The sequence below is a fragment of the Pezoporus wallicus genome, unplaced genomic scaffold (assembly GCF_028554395.1).
Source record: "Pezoporus wallicus isolate ANWC-B61680 ecotype Strahan unplaced genomic scaffold, APGP_CSIRO_Pwel_v1 scaffold_7402, whole genome shotgun sequence".
Classification (NCBI taxonomy): domain Eukaryota; kingdom Metazoa; phylum Chordata; class Aves; order Psittaciformes; family Psittacidae; genus Pezoporus; species Pezoporus wallicus.
In genome coordinates, this window is record NW_026641037.1 from 1,853,200 (window position 1) to 1,869,673 (window position 16,474).

Consider the following 16,474-nt stretch of genomic DNA (forward strand, 5'->3'; position numbering starts at 1 on the left):
GTTCAAGGTCAATACTCTGCAAAAGTGCAATTGTGCATCTCAAGGGCTTCATTTCCAGTTAAAACCAGCATGAGAAGTTCAGAGTCAGGTAACATTATGTGACGTTATAGCTCTGTACTGAGCAGCTGATCCCAAATGTCACCTTCAGATTGCATGTAACCACTGCGGGATTTTTATCAACAGGTGACATGATCACAGGTGGCATAAATGGTCAGTATTTAACAGAGTGGTGAGAACTGGAGACGCTCTGCCTGTCTGTAGTGCCCCAGAGCTGGGACTGCAAGTCAGACTGCACTTTTGGTGAAAAACCTCTGTGTTGAGTGGGTGACACTGAGTTGCGGCTGTGAATGGACATTCAAAGGTGATTACCCACCTTTCCTGGTGTGTAACTGTGCATGCACCTGCAGCCTCCTGTCCAGTTGGACCTCAGCTCCGTGCCTTTTCTTCTCCATATGTTTTCTTCTGCAAAGTCTGTGGCTGGTGTGGCATTGTGGCCAGTGGGCTCTGGTAGTGGCTGCCCTTGCATTGGCTTGCTGATAGGAGCGTGTCACGTTGTGCCTCGCAGTACGGCAGCAGCAATGATTCGTTTGCCTCGTGGGTTTTCCCTCTCAGAATAGCTGCAAAAGCTGCCACTCCCTGGCCTAGTGTGTAAAAATTGGGTATGACCAGCAGATTTGTAGTACATATGCTTGGTAAGAAGTGGGAGTTGTAGGACCTGGACCCTTTAGAAGCCTGGCTGTAGGCAGAGCATCTCTGCATGGGCAGGTTCAGGTGGAGCTGAGCTCTGGAGCTACAGCTCCTGGGTGGATGGGGAGAGGGACTGAAGCTGGGAGTCCTCACAGTGCTGGGCAGGGGCTGGCAACTCAGCTCCCTGAGGTGACACACAGCTCAGTGAATACTCACTGATGCTCTTCTTTGAAATGGTAGTATTTTTGGTGATAAATGTATAAGATGGCCTGCACAGAGAACGTGTGACATGCACAATAGCGTTGTAAATTGACTTATGCACCTTTTTGCTCTGCGGAATCCACTGCAAATGGGAAGTACTGTAGCTTTTACCAGCGGCTGAATGATCCCATTCCTGGCTAGGAGATGCACTCCTCCATCGCTACAGATGTCAGCTTTTAGCTGCACAAAGTCTCAGTAAGGATCCCACAGATATCAGACTCCCATGTGGTTGTTTTGTAATAGGGAATGGTTCTGACAGATGTCTATTTTGGTAAGATAAATATTGGTATCAAATGCAGGAGAAAGCAATAGGAATGTAAACAGCCTGACTGTGCACTGTCTTGTACCTTTTGCATTTGGAAGTAAATGATGACTATGTAAGATTTAAAGCACAGGAGACCAAATTTCCCTAGTATTGTTCTGAAAGCTGCAGGAGTTGACCCAGACTGAGATACCCCCTTAGTGGAAATGCATGCCCTCTCACTGGTAATGGACAGTTAGGTTTTTGTCTTTTATGTAGTTAATTTTAATATTCTGTATATTTATTTCTAGATACTGTTAGAAGCTGTGTAGCAAAGCTGTTCTTCAGCTGTCCACTGAAGGGCCATTACTGCCTGTACAGTAAATCCAGTTTTACCCTCATCAGCCAGCAACCTTCACTGTGGATCCATATCATGTTCCTCTTCCAGCAGGTGTGTGCAATACAAATTCATGGCATCCCTACATTGTTCACGTTGCACTTGGAAAGAATGTTTTAACATTTTTTCTTGTTCAATACACTTCTAACCCACTGTGCTTTGTGACCCCTGTGATTTCTTCTAAAGCCATTGTAGTAGTTTGAAATGATTTTGCATTTTATAAGTTTTTATATTTCTATTAAACACAACAAATTCAAACAGTCTGGTGAGATTACAAAGTCTGGGGATAAAAAAGTGGGACTAAACCTTATTGCCCTCATTCAGGCAAAACTTCCAGTAAGTCCCAGGTGCCTTGCAAATGAATAGGAATATTGCAGTACATTTGCAGGGGAACAGAGTCAACCCTGAGGCTGCGGGTGGAGGTTTGAGGTGCAGCACCCACTGGGATCTTTTTACTGCAGACATTTTGACTGAGCAGGATTTACAAATCTGATTATTGCTATTCCCCTACCAACCCTACAGCCACTTCCCCATTTAATACTGTTCCCAAATCCAGCCCAGTATTTGGACCTATGTGGTCTTTCTTAATAGATTACAAATAGTATGACATTGTAAGAGAAATCACTACATTCACATTTCAAGATTAAGCAGGTGGGGTTTGTGTTAAAATGGTAAGCTTCAGCTTCTCAACCTATGTGGAGCTGTTTGCTGCAGTTCATAGAATCAACCAACCCTAAAGCAACCTTAGAAATACAAAGGATTTAGCTGAAATTTAAAACATTCACAGTGAGTTATGCTGTTAATTTAATTGCTTGAATCACTCTTCCTTGTGTTAGTCCCTAAATACGTACAAAAAAAAAGGTTTTTAAAAGATGCAGGTCACTGGGAGTATTTGGGTGTTTCAGTACAAGAATTGGTTTCTCTGGATCTGGAGGTGCCTGTGTAAGCTGCTTGTGGGAATGGGGGCTTTGCTGTAGATGAAGAATGGGGATGGTCAGGAGTCAAGCTGAGAGGTGGCTGGGGAAGGACAGGACAGTGACAGAGCAGAGCAAAGGAAGCAAAGAAAATAAAGGTGGTGAATTACCCTGCAAATGAAAACCTGAAGAAAGAGATTGAATTTTAACAGGACCTAGAGAGAACAAATGAATTATGTTGCAGGTGTACCTTTTATCCCTGATGAGAGGAAATCAGGTATTGGAAAGTATGAACAAAAGTACAAAACCACACAAAAATGTGAAAGGAGGAGCAGATGCAGAGGAGACAGGCGGCAGCACTGGCTTTTCTCGCTTGCCACTCTGCAGCCTCCGCTGCCCCTGCCACTGCACTTTAGCGCAACGACCTCTGCTCTTTCTGTGGTTGATGGTTTGAATCAGTCACACTGACAACATAAGCACTGATTCCACCTTTAAACCCTCATGCCTTGCCTTTTCCTGATCATTTCTTCACTAAAAAATCTCTCCCTTTAAGCCCTTCCCAGGTAATTCTGAATTTAGCCCTGCCAGTTCCATCTTTTATCAGGACTATTGAACTTCACATAGTTCCCAGCTCACAGGGGAAATACTACTTTACTTCCCCATTCCTCTGCACTGGGGTGCCCACTGCCCTCCTTCGCCATCCCCATGTGTCTCTGTTAGGTCTTGCTTCCTTCAGACACTGCCCCTACACACTGGTCCTTCCATTGCCTGCTGCTTTCCCTGCTCTGGGCTAGGTAATTGCATTTGTCCCACTGCAATGCCTCTTTCCCTGCAGTCTTGTTAGTTTGTTCCAGCTCTGCCAGTGCTACTCCTGGCCCTGGGCTCCCACACCAAGGAGCCCACAGCAGAATTACTCCATGCTGCCAGAGCCAGGCTCAAAGGATCACAGTTTAGTTTGCCTTTGCAAGCATGCTGTAAACACAGCACTTAATACTCGGGGGGGGGGGGGGGAGGAAGGGAGAGGGAGAGAAGAGGGAAGGGAACTAAACAAAGGGTTTCTCCTGTGTTGCACTTGAGTATTGAAGTCTGCTGTGCATCAGGATGGTGTTTGATGTCAGATAATTTATGATTTTCTTTTGTTTGAAATCCTGAAGCTTTTAAGTACTGGGTATATAACTATTACTAAATTAAATAAAGGGCCCTAAATTCAGCCCTGGGATGATGTTATTTAAGCCTGCGAAATTGTACAAGAGATAAATTTGACATAAAATGTATTTATAGTGTGTTATTAATAACTTAAATGAAAGGCTGGTGATAAAAATGTCGTTTTCAGCAGGTCTGTCATAGATTTACAGACAGATGGCTAATACACAGTTTCTGACTGTTTCAATGCTAGTTACCATTTTTTTTCTTTTTTTGCCAATCGCTCCATATTCTGTTTATCTTTGTGTTCTGCAAAAGTAAAAGCAAGAGAGACTTTTTCTCTCAGGTCTCCAGAACAGATCCTTAACTTCATGACCCTGTGTTCTATTTAATTTCTAAAATATTAGTGAATAGTTTTATCATGCTTCAAAATCCTTGAATGGAAGTTGTGAAATGGCAAATTATTACTGTAGGACAATAGGAAGAGAAGTATATGTCAGTGAAGACCTGAGAAATTGTCTTACAGTTAAGTGATGATTAAATGGGACAAAAATGGAGTAAGTGTTAATATTAGAGTGGTTTCAATAGGATGCTTTGGTTCACAGATTCATTCATTAAAATAATCCTCTAATGCTATACGATTAATGCATTACAATTAATGATTAAAGCAGGACAGGGTCACATCACTATGGTAGCACCAGCAAGCAAGGGGCTGTCGAACGTGTCCCTTTCTAACACCTTCTCTAGAGTTACTCATAAATTTGCCAAACACAAACTAATTGGGCTGCCATTTTCCTGTGCCAGGTGGCTGCCTGGAGCTGGCTGCTTCTCCCTTTTAATTCGAACAAAATGATCTGGCTGTTTCTGAGAGTTTAGCCGGAAAAAATGCATTGCCTCAGCCACGATAAAATTCCCAGTTGAGTCTTACTGAAACGCGTCTGTGTCAGTTGGATGCCAAACAGTGGGATTAGGATTGTTCAGTTTCTGCTTAGAAAGAGAGGGAGTAATGTCCATCCAGGAAACCTACATTAAAAGTAGGTTCATGGTTCATATTGCAAAATCAAATACTGGAAATATGGAAAATCAGATTGTCTTGTGCACTCTTAATTTGGCTCCTGCATGCAAATAGATATAGTAGACGTAGAAATGCTAAGCTGTCTCAGCCACAGTAGTGTTCTTGTAACATTGACGTTGTGTGCAGTATATACAACAAAGAACCTAATACTGTTGAAATACTAGAATAATTCGAAGCAGTATAAGGTTGTATCCTTGCTTTCGTTTCAAACAGGGAGCTTTGGCAGTGAAAGGACTCAACCCAACACAGGTTTCATCTTGTTTTGTGAATGTTCACAGGCTGAAAATTCCTGTACTCTGCCAGCAAAATCTGTGTTGAATGTGTTCTGTGGAGGGTTTTTTCTCTTGCATTTCATCCTGCTGTGTGTTCAGTGCAGTCACAATTGTTGCACTGTTACTCTTCCCCACACAAGGACCAAGAGCTGCAGTCAGGTCCAAATAAACATACACAAACCTGCAGTGCTTCTAAGCATCACTTTGCATTCACTGGTAAATGATGTGTCTTTTCCAGAAAGTTGCATGTCACTGAGATCTGCACCTGGTTCACAGAGGCCACTGCTGCTAGTGTTTTGATAGACTAGCATTTCAATACAAAAATGACATGCAAGTGGCTGCGCATAGTGGTAGTTGATAGATAATATTTGGTGAGCCGCAGACTGTAAAGACGTGTAATGTACAATAAACAAGAAAAGCCCCAGAGGAAATGAAATACTGGAGGATATATCTACTTGTGTGCATATCGATCCATCATAACTTCTCACAGAGAAATGAACTAACCCCCGGTTATCTGCATGCCTGCCTCACTGTAAGAATGAGAAGCTCTTTGTTAATGACAGATTTAAAAGTGCCTGAAATCCTGTTTTCAACATTTCCTTTAGAGCTTGTTTGCAGAACCTTTGTCCATACAGAGTAATCCTGTGCAAGTCCTTAAAGCCCTGTGGGAGAAGACACAGCTTAAGGGGACACATAGTTTTGAAACTGCCATCATTCAGTCTACATTTCCACACCAAAAGGTAAGTGGTCTTGTTTTCTTTTTTTCCTTAGGAAAAAATGTAGAACTTTGCCCTGACCTTTAGAACAGCTGAACAAAGACCCTTACAATAGCTACAGCAAGCCCTTGTTGTGCTCAAATTGTGACAAACAAAACTTCTTTCCCTGCCCCTTCCCTTTCTTTGCCTTAGTTCTGGCATCTTCCGAGCATTTCCACTTACTGACATGCCAAGTCCTCTTCTGGATGCCTGTAAGGTGCATGTCTCTGACCTCCCTTTTATAAGAAGCACTCGCCTGTGGGGAGGTTGAAAAATGTTCACCAGCCATTGTATTTACAACCTCTGCAAAGGGTCCATGGTGTTCCTTTGTACCATGCTTTGAAAGGTCTGCAGGCTAGTTCTCCACCCCCTCCTCCCTGCTTCCTGTGGATTGTTCCCAACAGGATTAAAAATGGTGATGCTACACGCGGATGTTTCCCTGTTTGCAGTTTCAGACTGTAGATTCAAATTAGCTGCCACTATGGACTGTTTGGCAGCCACTTGGAAATTCACCTAGTTAAACACAGACTTGGATTTTATGGAAATGATCATTTGCACAGGCACCATTAGTTACCCCTGATGTTACTGATGTTTAAAAGATTAATCTTTCAAAGCTGTTTACTGTCTCTGGGATTTCAGCAAATGCTATTTCAAAGCTGTTAATCAGGCTTCTTGGAAAACGACGCTGTAGGATTGTAGGACAAATATCTATTTATTCCTGAACATCTCCATCCAGCCTCATTGGATGAAATGAATTGTCAAATGTGATTTTAAAATGCTCTCTCTCAGAACAGTGTACGCATGAAGATGTCTGACTGAATAAGATTAATTTACCAAGGCTATGGATGATTTAAATAAAGGAGTTTTGTTAGGAACACCTGCTGAACCCCCAAGATAATGTTGCATTGAAGTGGGAACTCCTGCTGTAACTTCTTGTATGAGGAGTAGGGCATCCCCGCATCTGAGACCCAGCTTATGGACCAGTTTTGCTTAGACACAGTGGAGCTTGCACTAAGTATTTTAGCTGCTACTGAAATCCTAGCTAGCTCATCCAAAGGCATTAGAAGTGCTTTTCTGTTCAATACTGGTTTAACTTCAGTGTGTGCCAAGGTCTACTAGTCAAAAGTCAGAGCTGGTAGAGTATGAAGGAGTTTGGGGTGAATAAAAAGCTTAGGAAAGAACATGCCTTCATGGGTAGGATTAGATGTAGTGCATCACACACACAAAGTCTACAAAACATATCAAACACCCCAGAAAAGGGATTAGTCTCCAGAACATTGGTTGCATAATCCTACTATTGCTCTGATACTAGCATTTGCGCTACTCTGGGAACTTTCATCACTCCGTGACAGTAACAGTATCTCTGAGTTCCCAAAATATTGGAGCTGGAAAATGACATACTGATGTTCAGTGATTTAATGAATTAAGCAGTGAATTGAATTTTGGAAACCCGGGAGCTGCAGATTGTCTTAAGAGCCTTTGAAGGCTGAAGAAGGTCAGGCAGATCTAAAACACTTTTAAAGACTTCAGCATTCAGTCTTGGTCTCCACAGTATGCTGCTGGATGTACTTTCTCAGTTTTGGTTTTGCTTATTAATACAGAACCTGAGTTTGTTTCTAGTGCACTTTCCATTTGGTTTACCGAGAAAAGTGCCATTGAGTTTTCTGGGAGTGAGACCTAGGCTTGCTGTTTCCTTCAGCTTTTACATTTCCCAGAAAACCTAGTGGGAATATTTCTTCCATGACCTAGTCGATACTTTGCTTGACAGACTGAGTTTCTGTTGTAATGTGACTTTTTCATTTCATCAGTTGTTCCCATTGCTAATAGAACTTCTAATGTTGTGAATTACGTGACAAAATTATTATAGTTGTTCATATTATTCCTCTGCCAGTAGAGCAGGAAGCAAAATTATGTAGGTGGTTGTTACAATAAAGGGTAACACTTTTAATCTGAAACGTTTTGAAATCTGTTGATGTGAATACAGCCTCAATGTCATCTGTTACACTTTATATTAAGTTTCATGTGTTCTGTTATAGCAGGGTCAGAATGCTTTATCAGAATTGAGGAATTTCTGTGCTGTGAGCACACAGGGAAGGTCCAACCCCCAGTAGCCAGCAGGAACCACAGCAAAGCCAGTGCTGCAATACTGCTCTGCAATCCCTGTTTGCCCTGTGGCCAATCCAGAATAAATTAATGTAGGGTTTGGTTTGTTGGTTTTGGTTTTTTTTCCAACATGGATTCTAAAGCATTTTGCAAACCTGGGTTAAAAAAAATACACCAGTGGTTTATTCCAGGGTAAATTTGGATAAATATTTTCAGATTTACATCACTGTAAGCAATTTTCAGTTTCAGCCCAGGATGGGTGTGCAAGGGATTGCAGCAAATACCTGGCTTACAGATATTGCAGCAAATACCTGCCTGGTGTTGTGTTTCACCAGGCAGCCTCTTCATGCCACAAAAAATATTTATACAAGATGGCTTAAGATGTGCCAGAAGTAAAGCATTTCCAGATGTACATCCTTCCAGATTTCCGTTCAGTTGCTTCATAGTTCTTTATCAAAGTATATGAAGGACACATTACAAAAACTAAGCCATTTTTGAGCTTGTTTCTGAATTCTTTGTGTTGACTCATGCTGTGTCAGAAGAGTGAGATGCTGGCTACTTTATGAGCCCCATGTGATGCCTCTAAGAGAGTCTTTTGTTGAGCAGCCTTGCAAGGGAATAATTAACATTTTTAAGCCATTGTTCTGTTCTTTCCTTTCCTTCGTTTGCTATCTCTGTTTATGTAGCAGAAAGAAGTGCTATGTTTTCACAGTGGAGGCACTGAAGTTTTCAAGACAAAGGAACATGGTGATGAGATAAATCTTTTCTCTCCAATTGGGGTTTTTTCCCCTGTGCTTCCCCTCCTTGAAATAAGTGGCTTGTTGAAGATTATTTCAAGTGTACTTGAGCACAGAGTGGAAAAGAAAGATTGCTGCATTGACATTTCAGTGCTATTTCGCTTTCAGTCTAGAGCTGGCTCATTGCAGCCACTAAAAGGTTTTTTCACAGGATGGAGAAGCTCCTAGACTTTCTGTTCAACGTCATCTGTGTGCCCTTATAATGTCGTGTGCTGACCCACTGAGAGCAGTACCACTGTTATTTTGCACATCTTGAATCCTCCCACATACAGGAGGAAGATCAGGGCACATTGGGGCAGGGTGCACTGCTGGCCATGCTCCGCTCTGCCATCCCCTTCTTGAAGGGAAATCTGCCCCTCCACTGGGAGCCTGAAGTAGGGAGGAGACCATGGTGGGCTGGTGTGGTCTGTCCCTCCACCCCAGGGAGGACCTATTGGGGATCCCACACCATGCACAAAGTATCTGAAGGGAGGCAGGGACATGGACTGTTAGATCCATTGCTGACTGAGCAGCTGGAGAAACATGGAATGAAGCTGCACAGTGCTCCTGCTGCACAACACAACAGCCAGCTCAATTTCTTGATTGTATAGAATTCCTCTTTGGAGGAAAATAAGAACTTCAGCAATAAGAACACCCAACAATGTATAAAGAGCAGTTATAGAGCAAAACAACCAAGTTTTATCTGTGATTGCCAGTACAAGCCAGTTTGAGTGTGCTGGGTTAGGGCAGCCCAGCAGCTGACTGCACAGAGGTATGGATGCAGCCCTGACCCCAGCGAACATGCACAGGAGGCATAGGGAACTGCACAGCTGAGTGCTACAGCGGAGCCCACCAAGGCAGCCAGGGAGTGCAGGGGACCTCACTGCTGCAGCCCAGACTCTCATCTCCCACATGGGCTCAGATTGAAAAGCCTGGCTGTGTGAGGCTGCTACCCTGCAGCACCTTCTTGCAAACAAAGCTAATGTGTGTCCAAGACGGTTGTTGTGTGATCACTGTCTTCCTGTGTGTTATGAAGCCCATTTCTCTGCATGTTGCTTCTGGAAAGGGAAGAAAACCTTTATTGTTTGGAGTTTCTCAGATGACGTGAGCCATGCTTCACGTTCTGCCTTGCCATCCTTCCTACTGACAGCCTAAAACCCACTGGGAGATGGCCTCTGGCATACAGAGGGGGCACCTGAGAGCTCCCATTAAGCTAAAACTCAATGTTTGGCTTAGCTGAACTTGTTACCCAAGGCAATGTCCAGAGGTCTGAATTGTTCTTGGGTGTTTTGGTCCTTGTGAAAACAGCTGTTTCCTGGCTTTTTCTTGGGTTGAAAGAGGCTCTGAAGGAGAGACATCTTGCTGCCGGGTCTCCCTGAGCCAGCCAGCCTCCTGCTCCCTCTCCTTTACTAGAGCTTGCCTGAAAAGGCCCAAATCAGACAACTACATGCTTTGCACAGCCTTGCTCAGTCCTGTGAACTAACGTCCCTGGCAAGGAATTGTATTTTCCCCACTGGCTGTGTAAATCCATGTTTTCTTTGGGCTGCAGCATGCACTGTTGCAGATCTATGAAGACCCTTCACAAATAAATAGGAGTGTTTTCTGACTGGTTCTGGCTCTTTTCTTCATGTTTGCAATAACTTGGTTGCTGTTATTTAACACTAACCTTTAAGTGTGAAATCACAAACTGTTTTGAAATTAAATAATGGGATTTAGAATACACTGAATTATACAGTGTTATTAATTGCGTCAAAAGGAGTATCCTCTGGCTTTTCCCATACTTGAAGCTGCAAGTATACTTTCTGTAGGATTTGTTTATCAGACATTCCATTTTCTTGGCAGATGCATAATCCTTTCCTGGCTTCTCACTGGCAGAATAATGTCACATTTTCCTGGATGTGTTCTGGATGAGTTAAATCAGTCCTGTTGTTGCTGTGCTTTTGGAAATGCTCATATGAACATTTACATTAAACATTGGTACCAGTGCTTCTCGCAGTGGGCTGTGTTCACAGCCCCTATTCTTTCTTTAAAAAAAAAAGTGGTCCCCAACCACTAACTCTGTGGGGTCCAGTTGGACAGGAGGAAGACTGCAGGGTGTTGGCAGAGACCACTGCTTTTTGGATCATTGAAAAAATCCTGAGAGGGATGGAGGTAATAAAGATGGTTCAGCTGGTGGGAAATGCGTTGGGCAGCACTGCTAAAAAGACACAAAAAATCCCAGACTAGCCCTCTGCCTCCTGCAGACTAACAAGTAATTTATATATTAGCTACTACTGATGATAGAGATATGTCCTGCTTAGCACATTTGCCCCAGCAGGTTGGTTGTCTGCAAGAGACATATGGAAAAGGATGCTAGCTGGCATCAGCTGTGCATCCCTCCGTGATTTTGGGTTACGAGCTGTTAAGAGCGCAGTGCTTCACCTCATGAGTGGGTTTGGTTTTTCTCATTACTGGTCTAGGACCTGGACCATGTGCAGATGCACCTGGCAGAAGTGAGGTTCTTTGATTTATTCGGCTACAGCGAGGAAGCAGGAAGCTGGCAGTGTTTCATGTGCAATAACCCTGAAAAGGCAACAGGTAAGTCATCTGCCTTCATCCCTGGTGGGGTGTGTGGGGTGGTGGAGCTGTGGTGGGTGGAGGATGGAGTGAAGCTCACAGTTAGTTAATGCTGTGTCTCTGGTGGTGGTGGCAGAGGCTGGGGAAAAAGGAAAGTAAATTGTCCAGCATAGCACAGACAGCATTTGTTTCAGCTGGAATTCTCCATTAAACTCTGGTCTCAGTTTCTCTGATGAGCAAGGCAAGCACAAACTTCATTAGGTGTGTGCTTAGAGGGATAAAATCCAAAACTAATGAAAGGGCCACGAGGATGATCGGGGGACTGGAGCACCTCCCGTATGAAGATAGGCTGAGGAAGTTGGGGCTGTTCAGTCTGGAGAAGAGAAGGCTGCGTGAAGAATTCATAGCAGCCTTCAAGTATCTGAAGGGGCCCTATAGGGATGCTGGGGAGGGACTCTTCATTAGGGACTGTAGTGATAGGACAAGGGGTAACGGGTTAAAACTTAAACAGGGGAAGTTTAGATTGGATATAAGGAGGAAATTCTTTCTTGTTAGGGTGGTGAGGCACTGGAATGGGTTGCCCAGGGAGGTTGTGAATGCTCCATCCCTGGCGGTGTTCAAGACCAGGTTGGACGAGGCCTTGGGTGATATGGTTTAGTGTGAGGTGTCCCTGCCCACAGCAGGGGGGTTGGAACTAGATGATCTTAAGGTCTTTTCCAACCCTCACCATTCTATGATTCTATAAAATCCAAAATTAATGTAGACTCATAAATCTGTGTAACTACTAACTTGTGGGGCATGGGAAGGACCTGCACCCATCATCTTGCAGTGTCCAGATAAGGCAGCTGTGTCTGCTGGACCAGGTCCTCTGCAGATTAAACAGCTGCCGCATGTCAGGGGACATTGGCATAGATATGACACCTGATTCATGTCATCTTTGGTATTATTTGCTTCAGTATAACTGAATCCATAGTACACATCCTCTTAGGAGCAAGGGAGCGCTTAACAACAGCCATACTACTTCAACTATATGAAAAAACAGGCTGAGTGGAAAATAAACTTTTTCACAGATAAAAGATCCTAGTAACATTTTTTTGTCCTTTTTTGTTTTCTGATACCCGTATGTTTTGGATCAGTGCACTGAAATTCAGAAGAATGGCTTTTTTCTTAGATGTTTTTTGCCACTGTAAAAATCTGCACAATTCTGGCCAAGAATTTTGAATATTTTGGCTAAGCCTTTGAATAATGGGCTGTTTAAGCTATTTATTTTAACACCTAGCATCTCTTTATATTTCATCAACCCTGAATATAGTAAGTCTTTAGTAAGTCTTGCAAGAGTGGCACAGCCTCTGCCACAGGCCTGCAGGCACAAGCTGCCTGTGTTCATTTCATGGGACCATCTCCTTCTTCCACAGCTCTCATGGGACTCAATGACCATAAAAGAAATCATGATTTGAGCTGAAATTTCATCTCAGTGCCATGCTCTTACTGTGGTTTGTCCATCACATCAGTAACAGACACATGTCAAGCTACATGGATAATGAGGATAAAGCTACATGATAATGATTGAAGCGTGGCTATAGGGATGCTGCGGAGGAGCTATTCCTTAGGGACTGATAGGACAAGAGGTAATGGGTTCAGATTTAAACAGGGGAAGTTTAGATTGGATATAAGGAGGAAGTTCTTTGCTGTAAGTGTCGTGAGGGACTGGAATGGTTTGCCCAAGGAAGTTGTGAATGCTCCATCCCTGGCAGTGTTCAAGGCCAGGTTGGACAGAGCCTTGGGTGCCATGGTTTAGTGTGAGGTGTCCCTGCCCATGGCAGGGCGGTTGGAACTAGATGATCTTAAGGTCCTTTCCAACCCTAACTATTCTATGGTTCTATGACTCTATGAGCATCTTGCTTAAAATTTCAAAGCTTGGTAAAATAGCTTTGTCCTGAGTTTTCAAAGATATTTAACTAGTCCAAAAAGGGTAGTGTTTGTAGCAAGCTATTGATTATGCTGATAGGGCAACTGTAGTAGAGTCAACAGAGCGGATGAAGGTGAAAAAGGCAGTCCTTGGGGTGACATTGTGCACCATTCCTTGTTGGCACCTTGGGTTTTGCTAATGACACTAGTCTGGAGATACCAAAGGACAGCTGACACCTTGCTTCCCTGCTGCTCTCCTGCCAAAGTACTGCATCCTCCAAGGAGAGGTCTAAGAAGGGCTGCAAGCAGGACACGGTGCAGGGAGGTCTGTGTGGCACAGCACCATGGCTCTGCTGCCAGATGCACAAAGTTGGGTCTGGGATCCAGACCTCGCCAGTACTACCAGTATACAAATGGTGCCTTCAGACGGGTCTGAACTCAAGGCAAACGGCAATAAAAGACTCTGACAGGAGGCAGAAATTCCTGCTGACCTCTTCAATACTCTTTGGTAAGTACAAGAAGATCTTACAAAAGCATGACCGTCTCTGTACCACTGACAAGGGGCTCTTGAGTCTGTTTGCAGAGTGCTTGAGCTGATGTCTTGAGTAGTGCACACTGTATATTCTGCCTGATGGTGGTTCTCAGTGGTCCTCAGGAAGTGGGAGCATAATGCCTGCTGTGGAAAGCCTGCAGCAGGGGTTTGGCATGCCACATCTCTCACCTACTCATTCTTTCAGGCTGGTGAAAAATTACATCGCACTGTTGTAGGTTGTAGATTTGGTCTCACAGTATTCCACAGAGATAAGAGAGAAGGTCACATCTCTTCTAAGGGTTCACCATTTCCCTTAGCTGCTGTGAAAAGGCTGCAGCAAAATGCATGTGCTGTTCCCTCTTCCTTGGGTTTGTAAATACAGTTCTCCATTTATTCATTGGTGTGAACAGAAGAGTTTAATATATTCAAGGTTTTGCCCTCTAACCTGAGCAGTTCCCAAATGGCAGTGCAGCAGTGCTGTCTTTCACAAGAAGTGCCAAAATCCACTCTGCGTGGAGATGTAGGAATGTGGGAGCACGTGGCCAGCTGGGCAAGGGGCAGCTGCCCTTATCAAGCCTGACAACAGGTCCAGGTACAAATTAGACTTTCATTCCTATAAGCTGGTACTTATATAGGCCCTTGTAAATTCTAGTGCCTTTTTTAGACGTGGGAAAATGAATAATTTTCTTTAGGTTTACCTTTTTTCTACCTTGAATTTGTATGATATCAACTAAACCCTAATGGAAAAAAATGCAAATACAGCACTAAGTTTGTAAGCGAAATGATGAATTCTCAGTAGATACAATAACTTGAGACTTCGCTTTCTTTTTCTTGAGTACCACAAGTACTCAGGAGCATGGAGGATGCCTGAACATTTGGGAGGAGGTTTTCCCTCCTCAAGCACTGAAGGCACAGAGGGTGTTGCCTGGAGTTTGCAGGCCTATCACTGCCCACAGGTCTGCTTGCCTCTCCCCCATTCAGAAAGGTGCTCAGCCTGTCCTCCCTGCCCAGCCTCCAGCTGTCTCTGCTACCATAGCCCATGAGAGGTAGGAGAAGGCATTAATAGCCATCACTATCTCAAAATCATCATTTAGTCTTTGTTTTAGAGCCAGGGCTGAGAGTTCAGGCATGCCTCTGAGGATGGTCAGGAACAGGAGGAACTAAGTACAGAATATTTTTGGACTGTAACTGTCCTTTTTGTGAGCAAGTACTTTCTTTGTCTCAGTTTAAAGAAAATTCTGTAAGAATGGCACCTTGTGAATACCTTGATTTGCTTCTTAGCTCTCAAAGCCTTTAAAAGACCAAGCAAACAGAGTATTGAATGGCTCGAATGAAAGCTCAGGTGTAGGAAAGAAATGTGGAAGATAGTGCTTAATGGAATAAAAATCTGCAGGTGAATGACAAATTTGCCTTAGCATTGGTGATGTAGAGCTGCTGTAGCTGGGAAAAGCTGTACCAGAGCTGGAGACACTCCGGTCTTTTTGTGTATATAAAATCTGACACAAGAAAGAGGATTTGGAGGGCTCCTTGAATTGATAAGAAACATAAAGGCTGTAAAACATCTTTTATTTTCATTCCACAATGGCACAGACTCTTTGAAATCTCAAGTACTTTTGAAAGACAAGAAAGTCATTTCTTCCTCTCAACAATGCTGTTTAGCAACCAAATTCTTCTTAACGAAGGAATTCAGAGGCAAATTCTTTTTCTGTTATTGTCTTTTGGTTTTGTTAATGTTGGGGTTTGTTGCATTTTTTGGGTGCATGTTGCAAGATGCCATTTATCCTCCAGACTTAGAAAAGCATTATGCCTTAAAGCCTCAATCTTGCCTTAGGATGCCAGATCAATGATAGTTTTGTTTGGATGTAGCTGGGAGGATTTTTGGAGCTAAGCTACACTTGGAGGCTGAGTTTGTGGGGAAAGAAGCAGTTATGCTTAAGCAACGTGGTTGATGTACCCAAAGTAGCAATTAACACAGAGAAAGTTTGAACATTTCTCATGCATTCTTCTGATTGCAAAGCACTTCTTATACAACCACAGAAGTGCTGTTAAGTCATCCCAAATTGGGTTTTCCTGCTATACAGGAAGAGCATTCCCACAAATGCTACTCATGTGCTCAAATACACGTATGTGCCCTGACTGTGCAGCTGTCCTCAGAGCTAGTAAAACCAGGTTACACTATTATTTTATTATCTTTTTTTTAATGACGACCATTCAAGGCATTTGAAATTTTGGTAAATGTAGTGTGAGCCTCCTGTTAGGAAAAGCTGGCTTTTAAGAACCTCATTTCAACATAACCTCCTATATTGACAGTTGGCTTCACAAGCTCTTGCACAAAAAAAAAATCAGTAAAGCCTCTTGATAACTGGAGAGGGAATTGCAGTACATTCCTATTCTGGAAGCTTACAAAGAAATTGCAGTAATCCCTGTGGGCTGCAGAAGAGACATTGTGCCCATGGGCAATGATTCGGGTAAAACTGAGGAGTTTTTATGAGTTCCTCTTTAAAAAAGCAATTCACTCAGAATAGCCTACACCATATTAACTTCTGAATACATTTATCTTTTGCTAGCAGTGGTGATTATCTAGTGAACTGAAATATCCCAGCTATAATGCTTGTTTGAAAATGATAAAAAGTGGCATTCAGTAATGTGTTCTTTCCAGGTTTTCAACAAAACCAAATGTGATGATTAATGAGAGAATGAATCCATATTCCCTTAGGTTAATTGAATTTGTCTGCTTGCCACCCACACATTACATTCTTTCAAGTTAATAGGAGTTTATTATCACTGAGATCATTCATGATTGGACTGAATTTTTGTGGAAGATTTTATGTTTCATCAAATGCAAGATTTAATG

The 16,474-nt window shown here is 43.0% G+C and overlaps 1 protein-coding gene across 8 annotated transcripts in view; it reads left to right on the forward strand.

Annotated features, from left to right (window-relative positions):
* The window catches only part of VEPH1 (ventricular zone expressed PH domain containing 1), a 96,310-nt gene that overhangs the window by 68,337 nt on the left and 11,499 nt on the right, over positions 1–16,474 (forward strand). For 4 of the 8 annotated variants that reach the window (XM_057421636.1, XM_057421635.1, XM_057421634.1 and 1 more), the window contains 3 exons: positions 1,501–1,640; positions 5,596–5,730; positions 11,084–11,201. In XM_057421636.1, coding sequence (XP_057277619.1) covers positions 1,501–1,640; positions 5,596–5,730; positions 11,084–11,201 — 393 coding nt within the window. Of the gene's footprint in view, positions 1–1,500; positions 1,641–5,595; positions 5,731–11,083; positions 11,202–14,456; positions 14,667–16,474 lie in introns of those variants that run through there. The other 4 variants (XR_008973807.1, XR_008973809.1, XR_008973810.1 and 1 more) reach the window with 4 other exon arrangements.